General features: G+C 37.2%; 1 protein-coding gene across 6 annotated transcripts in view; it reads left to right on the top strand.

The window, feature by feature from the left end:
• LOC306851112 (fibronectin type-III domain-containing protein 3a-like) overlaps positions 1-12,812 on the top strand; it is an 82,709-nt gene extending 69,897 nt beyond the window's left edge. For all 6 annotated transcript variants that reach the window (XM_079387210.1, XM_079387208.1, XM_079387209.1 and 3 more), the window contains 9 exons: positions 249-354; positions 2,588-2,763; positions 2,893-3,006; positions 3,671-3,820; positions 4,594-4,943; positions 5,140-5,352; positions 6,176-6,342; positions 8,012-8,133; positions 10,565-12,812. In XM_079387210.1, coding sequence (XP_079243336.1) covers positions 249-354; positions 2,588-2,763; positions 2,893-3,006; positions 3,671-3,820; positions 4,594-4,943; positions 5,140-5,352; positions 6,176-6,342; positions 8,012-8,133; positions 10,565-10,879 — 1,713 coding nt within the window. In that variant the 3' untranslated portion in view covers positions 10,880-12,812. The remainder of the gene's footprint in view (positions 1-248; positions 355-2,587; positions 2,764-2,892; positions 3,007-3,670; positions 3,821-4,593; positions 4,944-5,139; positions 5,353-6,175; positions 6,343-8,011; positions 8,134-10,564) is intronic.
• The last annotated feature ends 2,450 nt before the right edge of the window (positions 12,813-15,262 follow it).

The following is a 15,262-nucleotide window of genomic DNA, read 5'->3' as shown; positions in this document are numbered from 1 at the left end:
AGCTGTAATGGCATTGTCGGCACTTCGCAGATGCATATCTGCATGCAGGACTTGCCAGCGCACAGCTATGACTCATGTTGGCGCTGGTTTTCACAGCCGTGAATGTGAGAGAATGCCTCACATGGCTATGGTCTGCTGTCACTGTTTCAGCCGTTGCCTACACACTATTCTCATTGAGGAGGTGGAAGGTGGTGTGCATGATTAAAATGTATCCAGACTTTCTAATTTCTCATCCTTGTTGTTTTTAGTTGATGGAGCCCTTGCAGGTCCAAACGCCACCTGTTCCTCCTGGTCCATGTCAGCCGCCCAGAGTCGTCGGCAAATCCAAAGCAAGAGAGGTGCAGCTGCGCTGGGGTAAGCTTTGCCTGTGTGTGTGTGTGTGTGTGTGTGTGTGTGTGCTTATTGCGCATAACAAATAAAGTGTTTCTTAAAATCATGTTATGTTTAGTATGAATTTAGGGTTAATTGGGGGATTGAGAGGTGTATATACACAATCATTTAAAAGTTTGGTGTCATTCATTCGTATTTTGTTTTTGAAAGAGGTCTAAAGCCCTGTTCAGACTACACGATTTTAGCCCGATTTTGCCACGTTCTGCTTGACGTAGGGTGTCGTGTGGATTCGTAAAAGGACAATGGGCGTCGGGATGCACGATTCAATTGTTTCATCTCGTGTAGTGTGTCATAGTGCACAACACCTCTGCGATGCTTCAAGACCCCAACACAGAAAGACTAGCATGTTTAATTGTTTTTTTTTCGTCGTATACGACAAGTTCCATCACATCTGTGACACCGGCCAATAGGAGCACAGAAGCGCCTTTTGTAAAAGCTTTCAAACAAGCCGAAACTCTTGCTAGGTGTAATTTTACAATGGAGGAAATGTTCGTGGAGCTACAGCAACAATACTCCTGTATTTATGATGAGGGACTGCCACGACACAGAGAATAAAAACTATTTTACGTCAGTTCTCTTTGACAGTCCATACCATCCTCATGCATCCAGATTTGCCTCAAATTTAGGCCCTGGCCCTGAGAAACTCAGGCCCTAACCCGGCACGTGTCTGACAGCTTTCATTATAATCCGTGAAGATGCATTTCTCTCTAAAGGCACCTCTGAGGAGATGGCGTCAGGATCATAATCTTCATCTTTGCGACACTGACACGAAATCACTAGTTTATTAGTAAATAACTAAAATATCTCCTTACTACTTCCCCCTGGACACATTCATGGTAATTACTTTTGCTGGGGCTTTGCAGCACGCTCTCTGCTGCTGCGAGACACTAAACACCGTCGAGCCGCTCTTGACAGTCGCGGCACGGTCTCGTGTTGTTTCCACCAGCGCGGCAATTTTTTTCATCACTAATTGATGGATGTCTAAAGTATAAAAATAAGGAGAAACCTAAAACAGGCCACATCTGGACTATGACGTGAAAATTGGCCCTTACGGCGCCCCTGATGGCAGCATGCGATGAATGCTCGGGTAGCATCGACATGTTTCTTGTTCACGTCACGATGATTTTATGAGTCAAAATCGCATAATCTGACACGGCGACTGTCATAACCGACAAAAAAAAATAGTGTAGTCTGAACGGGGCTGATAACGGAAATATAATTACAATTTAAATGAACGGTTTTCCATTTAAATATATTTTATTTTTATTTTATACCTATGATGGCAAAGCCATTGTAATATGCTGAATTTGCTACTCGTTTTTTATAATATTTTCTTATAATTTTTTTTTTTTGATTTCTTATTTTTATCAATGTTAAAAATGGTTGTGCTGCTTAATGTTTTTATGAAAACTGTAACACATCAGTTTTCAATATCGTTATTTTTTTTCAGAAATCAGCGTTTTATTTATTTTTTGTAAAAATGTAAAATTATTTACTGTTTCTTTTATTTTAACTCTTTCCCCGCCAAACATGGAATTTTCCGTTATTCCTGAGACAACGGTTCCCTTCCAAACACAGAATCTTCCGGGTTTCCGTATCCTCACTGTTACTCACTCGGGGGCGTTATTACGCATCTTCTGAATGAGTCTAGAATGTGCCGATCAGGAAACGAGCGATCTCATATGTATGCATATGCATTTTGAAAAATAACTCATCAGTAAACTCTAACTGCATATAATTGAAAACTGCCTAATGTTACAGAGTGAAATGTCAATCCAGAAAGTGGTAACGGCCTGTGCAAGCTTTGGGAGAACTAATGGAAGCCATCTATTGCATCTTTGCGTTGATAATATTGAATATGATCCAGATGTAGTATTTGATAAAAATTCGATTTTCTCAGCTTTTTGCTCAAAATGTTGCTTTTTTTAATGAAACCTTCTTACATTTAAGTGGAGGGTCTGATCTTCATTTTGATTTATTGCATGTTCAGATATTCATACAACAAAATATTACAAAATATTCTGGGGGCCATGCAATTTTAGTGAAAGTCAGCAAAAACGCTGGTGGTGACTGGCAACTTTTTTCAAAAACACTGGCGGGGAAAGAGTTAATGTTTCCTTGCGGAATAAAAGTTATTATTATTATAGTTTTTTTTGTTTTTAAATCTGAATGTTTTTTTTCTCATTGCATCTGTTAGCGCCCCCTCTGGTGGATGGAGGTAGTGCAGTGTCTTCGTACAGCGTGGAGATGTTCGCTCCCCAGATGGACGAGGGCAGGGAAGTGTACCAGGGCTCTGAACTGGACTGCACAGTGGGAAGTTTGCTGCCCGGCAGGACCTACGGCTTCCGGCTCAGAGCTGCCAACAAAGCTGGGGTGAGTGCAAGCCTTACAAATGTCACAGATATTACTTGTTTTTATAGTTACTAATAATCTGTTCTTTTCATAGAATGTGCCACATATAGTTACTGGCAAGTTGTTTCATATGTTTTTGGTGTTCAACAGTACGGCCCTTTTTCGGAGCGGTCTGAGGTCACAACAGGTCCAGGGGCCCCTGAGGCGTGTCGGCCCCCTCATGTCACCTGTAAATCACCGACATGTGCTGTGATCAGCTGGGAGGTGAGAATATCCCATGATGCAAAGTATTCTTTTAGTATCAAGCAAGTCTTTAGTAGCTTTGAGAGGACATGTCAAGTCACCTTTATTTATATAGCATTTTAACAATACAGATTGTGTCAAAGCAGCATTACAACATTAAATAGGAAAATAGTACATGTAATAATGTAAAAGGATAACAGTAACCACTCAAAAATCAGTTTTCAGCCACCTCAGTTTAGTTCAAATGATATGTGTTACTTCATTGTGACTGAATCAGGCTTATTATTCAGTTAACTTAAAAAAGAAAAAAAAAACTAAACCTGTTTTAAAAAACTTCATTACTTAAAATAAACATTTACTGAAAATAAATAAAGAAATATAAAATAAAAATAAAAAATCAGAACTAAAATTCTAACTTGATATAGACATTAAAATTACTAAAACTAACTAAAATACAAATAAAATTACATAATGTAATGTTTTGTATATTTTCGCCTATAAGTATTTATTTAACAAAAAAACTGTTGCCCCCTCTCAAATAGTTTTGTAGTGCTTTTTATTTATTCATTGTTTTGTTTGATTTCTTTTTTGTTTGATGTTTTTATTTTTGTTATTTATGTTTTTGTTTTTGCTTTGTTAAATTAGTTTTGTCTAACACATTTGGCGGTGTTTTGCACCCATACAGACCCCTCCCTGTAACGGAGCGGCAGTGTCAGAGTATCGTCTGGAGTGGGGGGCGGCAGAGGGCAGTATGCAGATGTGTTACACCGGTGCTGCACTGTCCCATGAGATGAGGGGTCTACTGCCTGCCACCAGCTACTTCTGCAGAGTACAAGTGAGAAACACTATCATACACTTATTTCACCTCAGTGTTTGAGCTGATGGTGAGATGTTCGCTTCCATGTGAAACTAACCAGGAAATCGCAGTCTGGGGACTGATAATGCTTTTACTTCCTGTGAGCACAAATAAATCAGCTTGATTCATACAAATGAGATGATGGGACAAGTGCCAACTTTACATTCTCAGTGCCACCCAGTGGATGAGAGATGAATACAGTTTTTTTTTTTTTTTTTTATTATTGTTGTTGTTTTTCTGTGGGGTTTATAATAGCTGTTTATTACTATATTGGGGGCTATTATATATTAATTGTTGGTTGAAATGCTGTTCAATTAAATTATTTTGCTACAGTTTGTAATTATATTACAAAATATGCTCATTCCCTAAGTGTTTCTTGTGGGACAGTTAGCAGATTTCCAAAAGCAAAACAGTTCAATATCACTTTTCTTAGAAACTGAATTTGAACTAAAATAAGCCGATGTTTTTTATAACATTAGTCATAATCAGTTAGTAAATTCTGTAATTGATGCTTTAAATTTTCGTGGTCCGCTTTCATTGTACATTTCTACACTAGTCTAGCCCAGTCCCATGTCATTTTGTATAGCATTATCATTATAGTTTGTCCTGCAGTTGTTATTTTTCATCTTGATGATTTCTGCTCAACTAAAATCAACTACAACAAAGTCAACGATTAAAGGTTTACGTGCTGTTCACATCAGGCCTGTTTAAAATTGTAGTCACTCACTGACTGTGTGTGTCTTGTGCCTCAGGCAGTGAATGTAGCCGGTGTGGGGCCCTTTAGCGACGCTGTGCTTTGCCAGACACCCTGCTCTGTGCCAGCGCCAGTCAGCAACGTCCACGCTCTCCGCGAGTCAGAGATGAGAGTGGAGGGCAGCAGGACCACAGAGAGGGGCGAGGATGAGGAGGACGAGGAGGACGAAGAGGCCAGACCTCTCCTTTACTCCCCATCCACCTGCCTGGGGCTACGCTGGGAGGCACCCTGTGATCACGGATCAGAGATCACGTCGTACCTGATCGATCTGGGAGAAAGACAACCCATCCTTACTGGGCCCGTAACCAAATACATCATCCAGAACCTGCAGCCCGACACCACCTACAGGTACAAGGAAATCTTTGTTATAAAACCGTAGTAAAATAAACATACAGCACGATCAATGTAGTCCATTTCATGAATGTAGGACTCTTATGAATCTTATCAATTAAACTCCACAACCATTCCAAAAATGTACGTGAATCTGAATGAATTAATGAGTGTATATGAATGAAAATTGAATCTTGCACTTGTGTGTTTGAAGGATAAGGATCCAGGCTCTGAATAGTCTGGGAGCAGGACCCTTTAGCCACACCTTTAAACTGAAGACCAAGCCACTGCCACCCCTCCCTCCACGTCTGGAGTGCACCGCTTCCAGTCACCAGACCCTCAGGCTCAAGTGGGGTGAAGGCCCGGCCAAGGCCCAACCCACTGATTCCTTACAGTACCATCTCCAAATGGAGGATAAAAGTGGGAGGTTAGTAGATGCATTGTTGGTGCTTTGCAGTATATTTTAGCACTGTGTCCTTACAAAGCATGACAGAAGTTTCAAGTAATTTTCTCTGAAATGCTAAGATTAGCCAAATATGCAGTCAGTATTTCTTTTTTTTTTTTTTTTTAAGAAATTAATACTTTTATTCAGCAAGGATGCATTAATTTGATCAGAAGTGACTTTTAAGTAAAGACTTTTGTAATATTATGAAATATTTATATTTTTAAAAGATGTAGTTTTTGGATCTTTCCATTAATCAAAGAAACCTGAATTTTGGTTTCCACAAAAATATTAAGCTGCACAACTGTTTTAAACGTAGAATAATAATACATGTTTCTTAAGCAGCATATTAGAATGATTTCTGAAGGATCATGTGGCACTGAAGACTGGCTGCTGAAAATTCAGCTTTGTAATCACTGGAATAAATTACATTTTAAATATATTACAGTACTTAAAACAGAAATTTAATTATTTTAAATTGCAATAATATTACTGTTTTTTGATCAAAATCAATGCAGTCTTGTTGAGCATAAGATACTTCTTTCAAAACATAAAAAAAATCTTACTGACCGTAAACTTCTGAAAGGTAGTATAGTACAAACATGCAATGGGCAAGGGATGTGTTCAACTTTATAAATGATTCAAATGAGTTATTTTTACGTTTTATTTTTAATTCATTCAAAACTCAGATTTTGTGTGGGTCTGCCTTCAAGTCTGTTACAGTTTTATAATATTGTATATTTTGTGGCTTTATAGAGGTTAACTCTTATAATGGCTTCTCTGTCTCTGTTTTTGTCTCTTCCTAAAGGTTTATATCCTTGTATAAAGGACCCTGTCACACTCACAAAGTGCAGAGGCTAAATGAGACTACCTCGTACGCGTTCCGCATCCAGGCCTTTAACGAGGCGGGCGAGGGGCCCTTCTCCACTGTTTACACCTTCATCACCCCCCGTTCCCCACCTGCACCCCTAAAAGGTACAGCATCCCAACTGCAGCTGCCATTTACTTGCCCCATTGACTTCCTTTTGATTCATTTAATATATAGTGATGGCAAAGCTGATTTTTTTAGAAGCCATTAATCTAGTCTTTACATGATCCTTGAGTCTACTGTGCTGATTTGCTGCAGAAAAAAATAAATAAAAATCTTAATATCAATGATCAAAACAGTTGTGGTACTTAATATTTTTTTATGGAAACAATGATACATTTATTGTTTCAAGGATACTTTGCTAAATAGAAATTCAAAAGAGAGTGTAATATTTGAAATAGATTTTTTGTAACTATATAAATGTCTTTGCCATTTTTGATCAGTTTATTGCAAAGTAAAGCCTACTCATCCCAAACGTTTGAATGGTAGTTTATGTATGATTTAAAATTTAACCCCTTAACTGTCATCCCCATTTTTGAAAATTCACGAAAAAGTGCACTGTGCAAACTTAAATTATTATAATTCATGAACTCTTTTGAATACAGACCTAAGGTTGGTCTCTTTTTAAAGAAGACCATTAGCAGATTATTACAGAAGTGGGATCATTTAAAAAAATTAAAGTATTAAAGTTATAGAAGTTTAAATTTACTGTAAAACAAATGTATTATTATTTTTATTTTTTTTTATATAAAATAAATATAAAAAAAATAGTTAAAAATCTGAAATTGCTATAAAATTAAAGCCATATGTGTGCATAAGTTATGTTCCAAATTTGAAGTTGATATAAAAAAAATTGAAGTTCATATGCAATTTTGTTTAGGCGTTATACCAAAAACAGCCACCGGGTGCCATTCAAACGCCATTTAATTTTTTGTTGATGCATTTCTGTCACAAATCTATCAATTTCTCTCTCAATATTGCATCTATAACAAAATAAACACCAAATATGGAATCTTGGAGGAGACCGCTAAAACATTTTGAAGTACCATTTCTATGGTAACGCAATGTCCAATTTCAAAATGGTGAATTTTGAGATTTTAAGCTTTTAAATGGTATATAACATGATGATTGCTAAAACATGTGATGGGGAAAAAGACCAGGAAATAAAGACTTTTTGTGACGAAGGTCAGAACTCCTGTTATGATGTAGATTTATCATAGACTCTTGGTGCACTCTTGTCATAAATGAATCTATTACTGTTCCTACATAATTTGTAACAACAAAAAATGGTAAAATATCTATTTAGGAGACTTAGACCTTTCCAGTGATTATATAGTTTGTTATGATTACATTAGGATTTAATTGTAATATAGTGAAGTAAAATTAGCCGTCCCGTATACATAATGGAAGTATGGTAATAAAATGGTTTCTGAATGAATTTTCATGAAAACAGGCCTCATTTTATTTAATAGAAATATATTTGTTTTGTCTTTATTTTAAATATATGTTCAATAAAGCTTGACTTAATATTATGCCTGTCTTCTCATAAGGGAGCTAATTTATGTGCATAAATAACAATAATTGCACAGCTCTGTTTATTGGCATGTTACATTTAATAATCAGTCTCACGCTCAAATTAATTATTTTAAATTGATGCACTTTGACAACAACATCCTAAAACAAATATTTAATGATCTGCAGTTTGATCTTAAATATTTTTGCATGCAAGTTTGGTTTGTTCTCATCATCTCTACATCTGTCTGTGTCTGACTTCAGCTCCTCGTGTGGAGCGTGTGGACGAGTCGTGTGAGGTGAGCTGGGAGACACTGCCGCCCATGAAGGGAGATCCAGTCATCTACTGTTTGCAAAGCATGCAGGGAAATTCTGAGTTCAAACAGGTACCTACACCGCACTGTATCAGCTGAATGTACGTGTTTCAGTAGAAAACCGCTCATCAAACACCTAAAACATCCATTTTAACCTCAATGAAGCATCTCAGTTAAAATATTTCTATTCAACGTGAGGCAAAAGTGTCTCAAATGTAGGTTCGCACTTGTAAGCACATTACACAGAGGTCAGGGCACTCAGCAGGTGCGCTCAACAGACAGCAGGTGTTGGGTTCAGCAGTTTGGATGAATATTATTATAGCATAATGACGATCAAGTGGTCATTACTTGAATGGCTTAGTGACAGTTATTGCACTTAATGTTATAGCTAAATCAAATCTATCCACTCATATTTGGGATTGTGCATGCTCTTTTGTTCTGAGATCATGTTGTGACTATGGCCTTTATAACTTTTGTTTGGCAAGGCCTCCATACATGTGAAGAAGCACAAAATAAATGGTTAATTTTGTTCTAAACCTGTCTTCTGAAGTCAGCCAGAAGCTGTCTGTGCCGATAGCCTCGTCGTTAGTGCACCAACATATAACGTAACCAGGCACTGTGAAGGGTCAAATCATGTGATAGCACAGACCCCGGCAGATGTGCACACAAGCGCGGTGGAGTTTTCAACTTAACTTAAAGTGCCTCCAGTAAAAACGGATAAACTTTGTTCTTAATATCCTCCTCCTTTATTTTTCTCTAACAGATGTCTGTTAAATGTACGCTGCAGCTCCTCAAACATTGAGCAAAATAAAACCTAAGCTTCTTTTTTTTTTTTTTTAATTTCCAAATTTAGAAATAATTTTCCTTCAAGTAGTGTGAGAGCGCAACAAATGCTCTAAATGTGTTAGCAAACCAACGTGATACTTCCTGTTTCCTTTTCCTCCCGTCCTACGAAGGCGGTCTCGTTTTTAATTCTAGGTTGAGGACACTTCGTTACGCATCATACAGAGGATGTGACCTCCGGAGGGCGCATCCTTCTAAATAAGACACAGCAAATTGTGTTTATAAAACGGATAGTTCCAGTCCTTGATTCTGATTGGTTGAGCCACGTCGAACCTTCACCTTTGTTTACTTTTAACACTTTATTCCAACCATAACTGTTTCTGTGGAACTACATTGTTTGGTGGAAGAATACTGTTTTTATTAATATCATTACTCTTATTTTATTTTGTGAATTTTGTGTTTTATTTTTATATTGCTTATGAAGACTGTGATTACTGCTTTTATGGTACATTTATTTCAATAAAATAAAATAAAAACTCCTTGAACAATCTGCAGAAAAGAAAAAAACCTCACTCATTTGAATTTGGAAAGAAATGAGTACACTTTTAGTGTGAACCGTCCCTTTAAACGTGGGTCCTAAGGGGCCCGCTGGAGAGCCGGGTAAAAACATAACCCAGTTTTCTGTAGTTGCAGTGTTGATTTCCTAATAGTGATGGTCACTAAAAATATGATCACTGAGCTGTATGTCAAGACGGGACCCGGCAGAACCATTTGATTTAACTTAAAACCACTCTACCGTGTGCACCTGTGCTGGCTGCCTCTGAGTGACTGTAGATATGAGGGTAATGGAAGGGTAAAGCAGTCTCACTGGCTCTGACTCATCACCCCCTGTTGAGAGACTCTGTAGGAGACTGCAGGCATGATGGGAGGCTTGTGTGTTTGTGTTGATGCAGCCCACACACACTTCATATTCTCATGTTCTTCGGGCATATTATTTATCTGCTTACACATCTGCATCCTTAAAATAGACTTCATCAGCTCTTTACTGTACTGTAATACTGTAGAGTATTGTCCTGTATAAATTAAACTGATTACTGATGTATTCAAAAATGAGCTAATTTTAGGTCTAAGCAAATTATGATTTGAGAACTGGGCCTAAAATATGCTAAACAATAATTCTATTATAATTCACTACACTATTATATACACTATTAAATTGATCCAGTTACAGTATGAAATAAAGACATTTACGCTGATACAAAAAAAAATAAAATTTTTAAATAAATGCTGTTCTTTTTGAACTTTCTATTCATCAGACACTCTTTTAAAAAGGTTTCATGGTTTCCATCGTGAATTTTAAGTAGCACAACTGTTTTCAACATTGATAATAATAAGAAATGTTTCTTAAGCACCAAATCAGCATATTAGAAAGATTTCTAAAGGATCACGTGACACTGACGACTGGAGTGTAATGGCTGCTGAAAATTCCTCTTTGGATCACAAGAAAAAATGCATTTTAAAAGTGTATTAAAATTTTAAATTGTAATACTATTTTACAAAATGACTGTTTTTACTTGGTCAGCCTTGGTGACCATAAGAGTTCTTTCAAAAACATAAAAAATCAAAATTTCTCCAAAGAAGACTGTAAATGTAGCATTTAAGAATATATTTGTGTTTAGTTTTTAATTAAGTATTTAATTGTCGTCTCAAATTCTTTCAGATCTACAAGGGCTCAGCCACTTCCCACCAGCTCCCTAACCTGAGCTCATCCACGGAGTACCGATTTCGCGTTTGCGCCATCCGGCAGTGCCAGGACACCCTCGAAATCATCGGGCCCTACAGCTCCACCGTCATCCTGCTCCCACCTCGCGTCGACAGCCCTGGGGTCTCCGGCACCACGGGATCCAAAGCAGCCGAGGCCCAGAAGCCAAAGCGCAGCATGACGGACGAACAGTTTTCCTTCCTCATCATCGTCCTCTTGGCTGTGACGTCCATCCTCATCGCGGTCGCCATCCAGTACTTTGTGATCGAATGAGCCTCGGCCCTGCGTTACATCGTCAAAACGAGTTTATTTGTTGATGCTTGTTTTCCTTTCTTTATTTTTCGTTCCGGCACCAGCGTCGAGGAGCCGCGTGAAGGGAAGGATTGAGAAAAGGAAGTTGTAGAGTCACTTCACCCAATCTATTGATCTATCTTTCCGCTGTCCCTTCTAAGCATGCTGTCGAAAGAACGCCGTTCCCCTCCGTGGGACTCAGAGGGCTATTTAATGAAGGATCAGCAGTGAAGCTTACCGCTCGTCGCATACTCATATCGTACCACTTCATTTATTTGTGTAGCTGTAATCTTTATGTTATTTATACGTATAATTTCAATGGTAAACTGTTGAGTGTCAGTTTCGTTCAGTGTTCCAAAGCTAGCTATGTGGTCGCGCCGCTCACCGGTTTGCTATCTTGGGCCTGGGACTTGAGGGCCAGTGACTACACCGTCGGCGAGGGGGTACGGGCGAGTAGAAGGCCTGCCAGGCGTCCCGAGTGAAGTCTGCAGGTCTACGATTTAAAAAAGGGGAGGCGAGACCGATACCGCTCAAATTAGCGAACGTTGATTTAGCACTTTCCTCAGAACTTTTTTGATGTTCAGAATGTGTAAAGGATGCAAAAATAACTAGAGAAATGTTAGTATATTTTTGTACAGTATGATACGAGGACCTGAGATTCTGGCTTAGTATGGGGGGAGTAAGACTAAGACTATGAATACCAAACTAACTCAGCTTAATAGTTATTTTTACTATCATGTACGTATACTGTAGCTTGTTTTTACAATCAAGCAGCTGCTTTGCTCCAAAATATTGTCGTTCAGCACAAACAATGTATGCTTCTCGGAAACCTTTCCTTCAGTCGTTACCTTTGCACCTTAGTGAGAAGAGAAAAAAATACTTATCGAATGCGTCTTGATCTTGTGATGCGTTTTATGGAACATGTTCTTCGGTTGTGCAAGCCCTCAATGTGTTTTTAAAATTGTAGTACCACAAAATTTGTTTATTCAGCCAATAATCATGATTTCGTATAGTATTTTCTTAATTTCTCGATTGTTAATTTTTTTTTTGTTTAGTTTTAGAAACCAAATTATCGCATTTGTGTTATCCTTTACTTTTAGCAATATTACTTTTCAAGAGTATTGAATATAGGACTAAATATACATTTTCAGATATCTTTTTTTTCTTAAATCACACATTCAAACTTTATTTTTTATATGGAAATAAAACCTTTAAGTTTATTCTGTCCAGCAGAGAAATTAAGAAAAGCGCGAGAAATGGAATGCAAACAGCTGTAATGAATTGTGTTAATCCTTCATGTACTTCCTGTGAATCAAAAAATTTTGCCTTTTTCTCTGTGTGTTAAAGTCTTGTGACTGTCAGCGCTGTGTCACAGCAGCAAGATGGTCTGGTCGTAGGGTTTTGTGTCGTGCTTTGGTTATGGGCATATGAGTGCTGTCAACAACTGTTAACAACTGAAGGTACCTTGCAAGAAGTCTTGGATGAAAATGAATTACATGATTTGGTCATATTGATATTCTGCAGATGTCTTCTGTTTGTCATTGAAGGAAAAAAAAAAAAAACTCAAATTCCTATTTTTGATAGTAATAAAATGTAATTGCAAAGTGTGCCATTTTAACATCTCCCTACCATGGTAGGCGTTTGGTTCTTGGGAGACAGAAAAACTACAAAAAATCAATAAAATATGCACAAAAAATTAGACCATTTTTATGTAATTTTAATGTTTACAGTTACCTCATACACCGTACATTCCAAAACAAAAATTTGTTATAGTATACATACTATCAGACATATCACTTTAAAATGTTCATTATCAGATAGGAACTGTATAATCATATATATGTATCTAAAGTGTGTCTGTATAGTCATCATATCTACAGACGGATCCATGCACAATAAAAGATTTATAATTCTTAATTGTCTTCTTTTACTGCATGTTGCCATATATACATTTCATGCATCAGATTCTAATAAAACATTCTAATTTCCTTTACATAATCTAAATATGAACACTTGTACCTAATAAACACCGTTATAGTAATGACTTTTACTATATTAATTATGAATAGTTTATGAATGAAACTTGTAAAAATAGGTTTTCGGGTTGCAGTTCAGATTTTGTGTTGTTAATCACAGATCCAGACTTCCTCCTTGTTAAATTTTGTCCACAAAGAAAGAGCCACCAGGTTCATTGGGTTGGAGTGCTCACTCCAGACAGATTGTCTATTAAATTAAATTATTCTTCAGCACCTGAATCAAGTGTTAAAGCATATTACAAAGACATTAAGATGATCTAAATGTATTTTTCTGTAATGTTTCGAAACAAGATTTGAAGTGAACACCGTGCACCTGGCACACCAGGAGCTTCTTTGTGCATCAACACTATATTGCCAATGTTAATACTAATGAACTATTTGTAAGAAAAAAGAAAAATATGCAATTAGGTCATACCTTTTATTTAGTGTATCTTTTGAACTGGAAAAAAAAAACAATCTTGTTGAAATTTAAGCAAAGTTCATTAGATTTTTTTTGAGAGATGCTTGGGTCACAGCTCTCATGTTTCTTCATTAATTTGACGCTTCATTAATTTTTGATTTTGTTGATTTGACGACATTGATTTCACATCATTTATCATATATACAGTAGATATCTGAATGCAAAAAAGTAAAAAAAAAAAAAAAGGGCAAAAACCTTGTTTTTTTTTATTTTTTGCATATTTGTCACTCTTAAGATTCAGATCATCAAACAAATTTTAATATTACACAAAGATAATGCAAGTAAATACGAAATGCAGTTTTTAAATGATGATTTCATTTATTAAGGGAAAAAAACTGTCCAAAGCTACCTGCCCCTACGTGAAAAATTAATTGCCCCCTCCTGTTAAATCATGAAAGAACTTGTGATTAACCACATTATTTTAGAAAGCTGAGTTAAATTTCACTAGCCACACACAGGCCTGATTACTGCCAGACCTGCTGAATCAAGAAATCACTTAAACAGAACCTGTCTGACAAAGTGAAGCATGCTTAAAGAGCAACACGTCATGCCGCAATATAAAGAAATTCAAGAACAGATTAGAAACAAAATAGTTGACATGTATCAGTCTGGAAAGGGTTATAAAGCCATTTCTAAGGCTTTGGCACTCCAGCGAACGACGGTCAGAGCCATTATCCACAAATGGAGAAAACTGGAAAGAAAAGGAGGGGCAGGCCTACCAAAATTACTCCAAGAGCGCAACGACGACTCATCCAGGAGGTCATAAAAGAACCCAGAACAACATCTAAAGAACTGCAGGCCTCACTTGCCTCAAGTAAGGTCAGTGTTCTTGATTCAACAATAAGAAAGAGACTGGGCAAAAACGCCATCTGTGGGAGAGTTCCAAGGCAAAAGCCACTGCTGACCAAAAAGTACACAAAGGCTTGTCTCACATTTGCCAAAAAATATCTTGATTATCCCCAAGACTTTTGGGCAAATATTCTGTGAACTGATGAGAAAAAAAGTTTTTGGAAGGTGTGTCCCCCGTAAAACCAATTCAGCATTTCATAAAAAGAACATCATATCAACAGTCAACCATGGTGGTGGTAGTGTGATGGTCTGGGGCTGTTTTGCAGCTTCAGGACTTGGACGACTTGCCATAATTGATGGAACCATGAATTCTGCACTCTATCAGAAAATCCTGAAGGAGAATGCCTGGCTGTTAGTTTGTGACTTCAAGCTCAAGCGCACTTGGGTTATGCAGCAGGACATTGATCCCAAACACACCAGCAAGTCCACCTCTGAATGGCTCAAGAAAAACAAATTAAATTGTAATTAATTTCATAAAATATAATTAATTGTAATTAATTTAAGAAAATTAATTGTAATTAATTTAAGAAAATATCACAAATAATTGTAATTTAAAGACTGCAAGTTCGATATTTGTCCAAATTATTTAATTGGATAAAACTTGATAAATAATGATATGCAAATAATGTAATTCATATTAAACATGATTCAAGAGCTGTTCGTTTAAATGCACACATTCAAAGCCCCACCTCTCACCTCTATCCCTCTCTGTCTACTGTCTCCACCTCTTGTGATCTCAGTAGTACTGGACTAAGTGATATTCTGCACGCACAGTAGAGGAGAGGTGATGCTCTCATCTACTGTAGCAGAGCACCAGATACTACATCTACAGGTCTCGTCTTTTTCATCTCCTGTTCAAACACATCACCTCTTTGGTTACACCTTTCCTGATGCTGAAACAAACTTTCAACAAAGAAGTCTCATCAGAGTTTTTCATGCTCAACCTCTTTTAAAGGTCTTTTGTACATTTACCACAATCTCTTAGACCTTATCAAGGGGCATCTGCAGATTTGCATCAAA

Source organism: Barbus barbus (genome assembly GCF_936440315.1).
Source record: "Barbus barbus genome assembly, chromosome: 31".
NCBI lineage: Eukaryota > Metazoa > Chordata > Actinopteri > Cypriniformes > Cyprinidae > Barbus > Barbus barbus.
The sequence above is the reverse complement of the archived record's forward strand: the minus strand, read 5'-3'. Positions and strand labels throughout refer to the sequence as shown.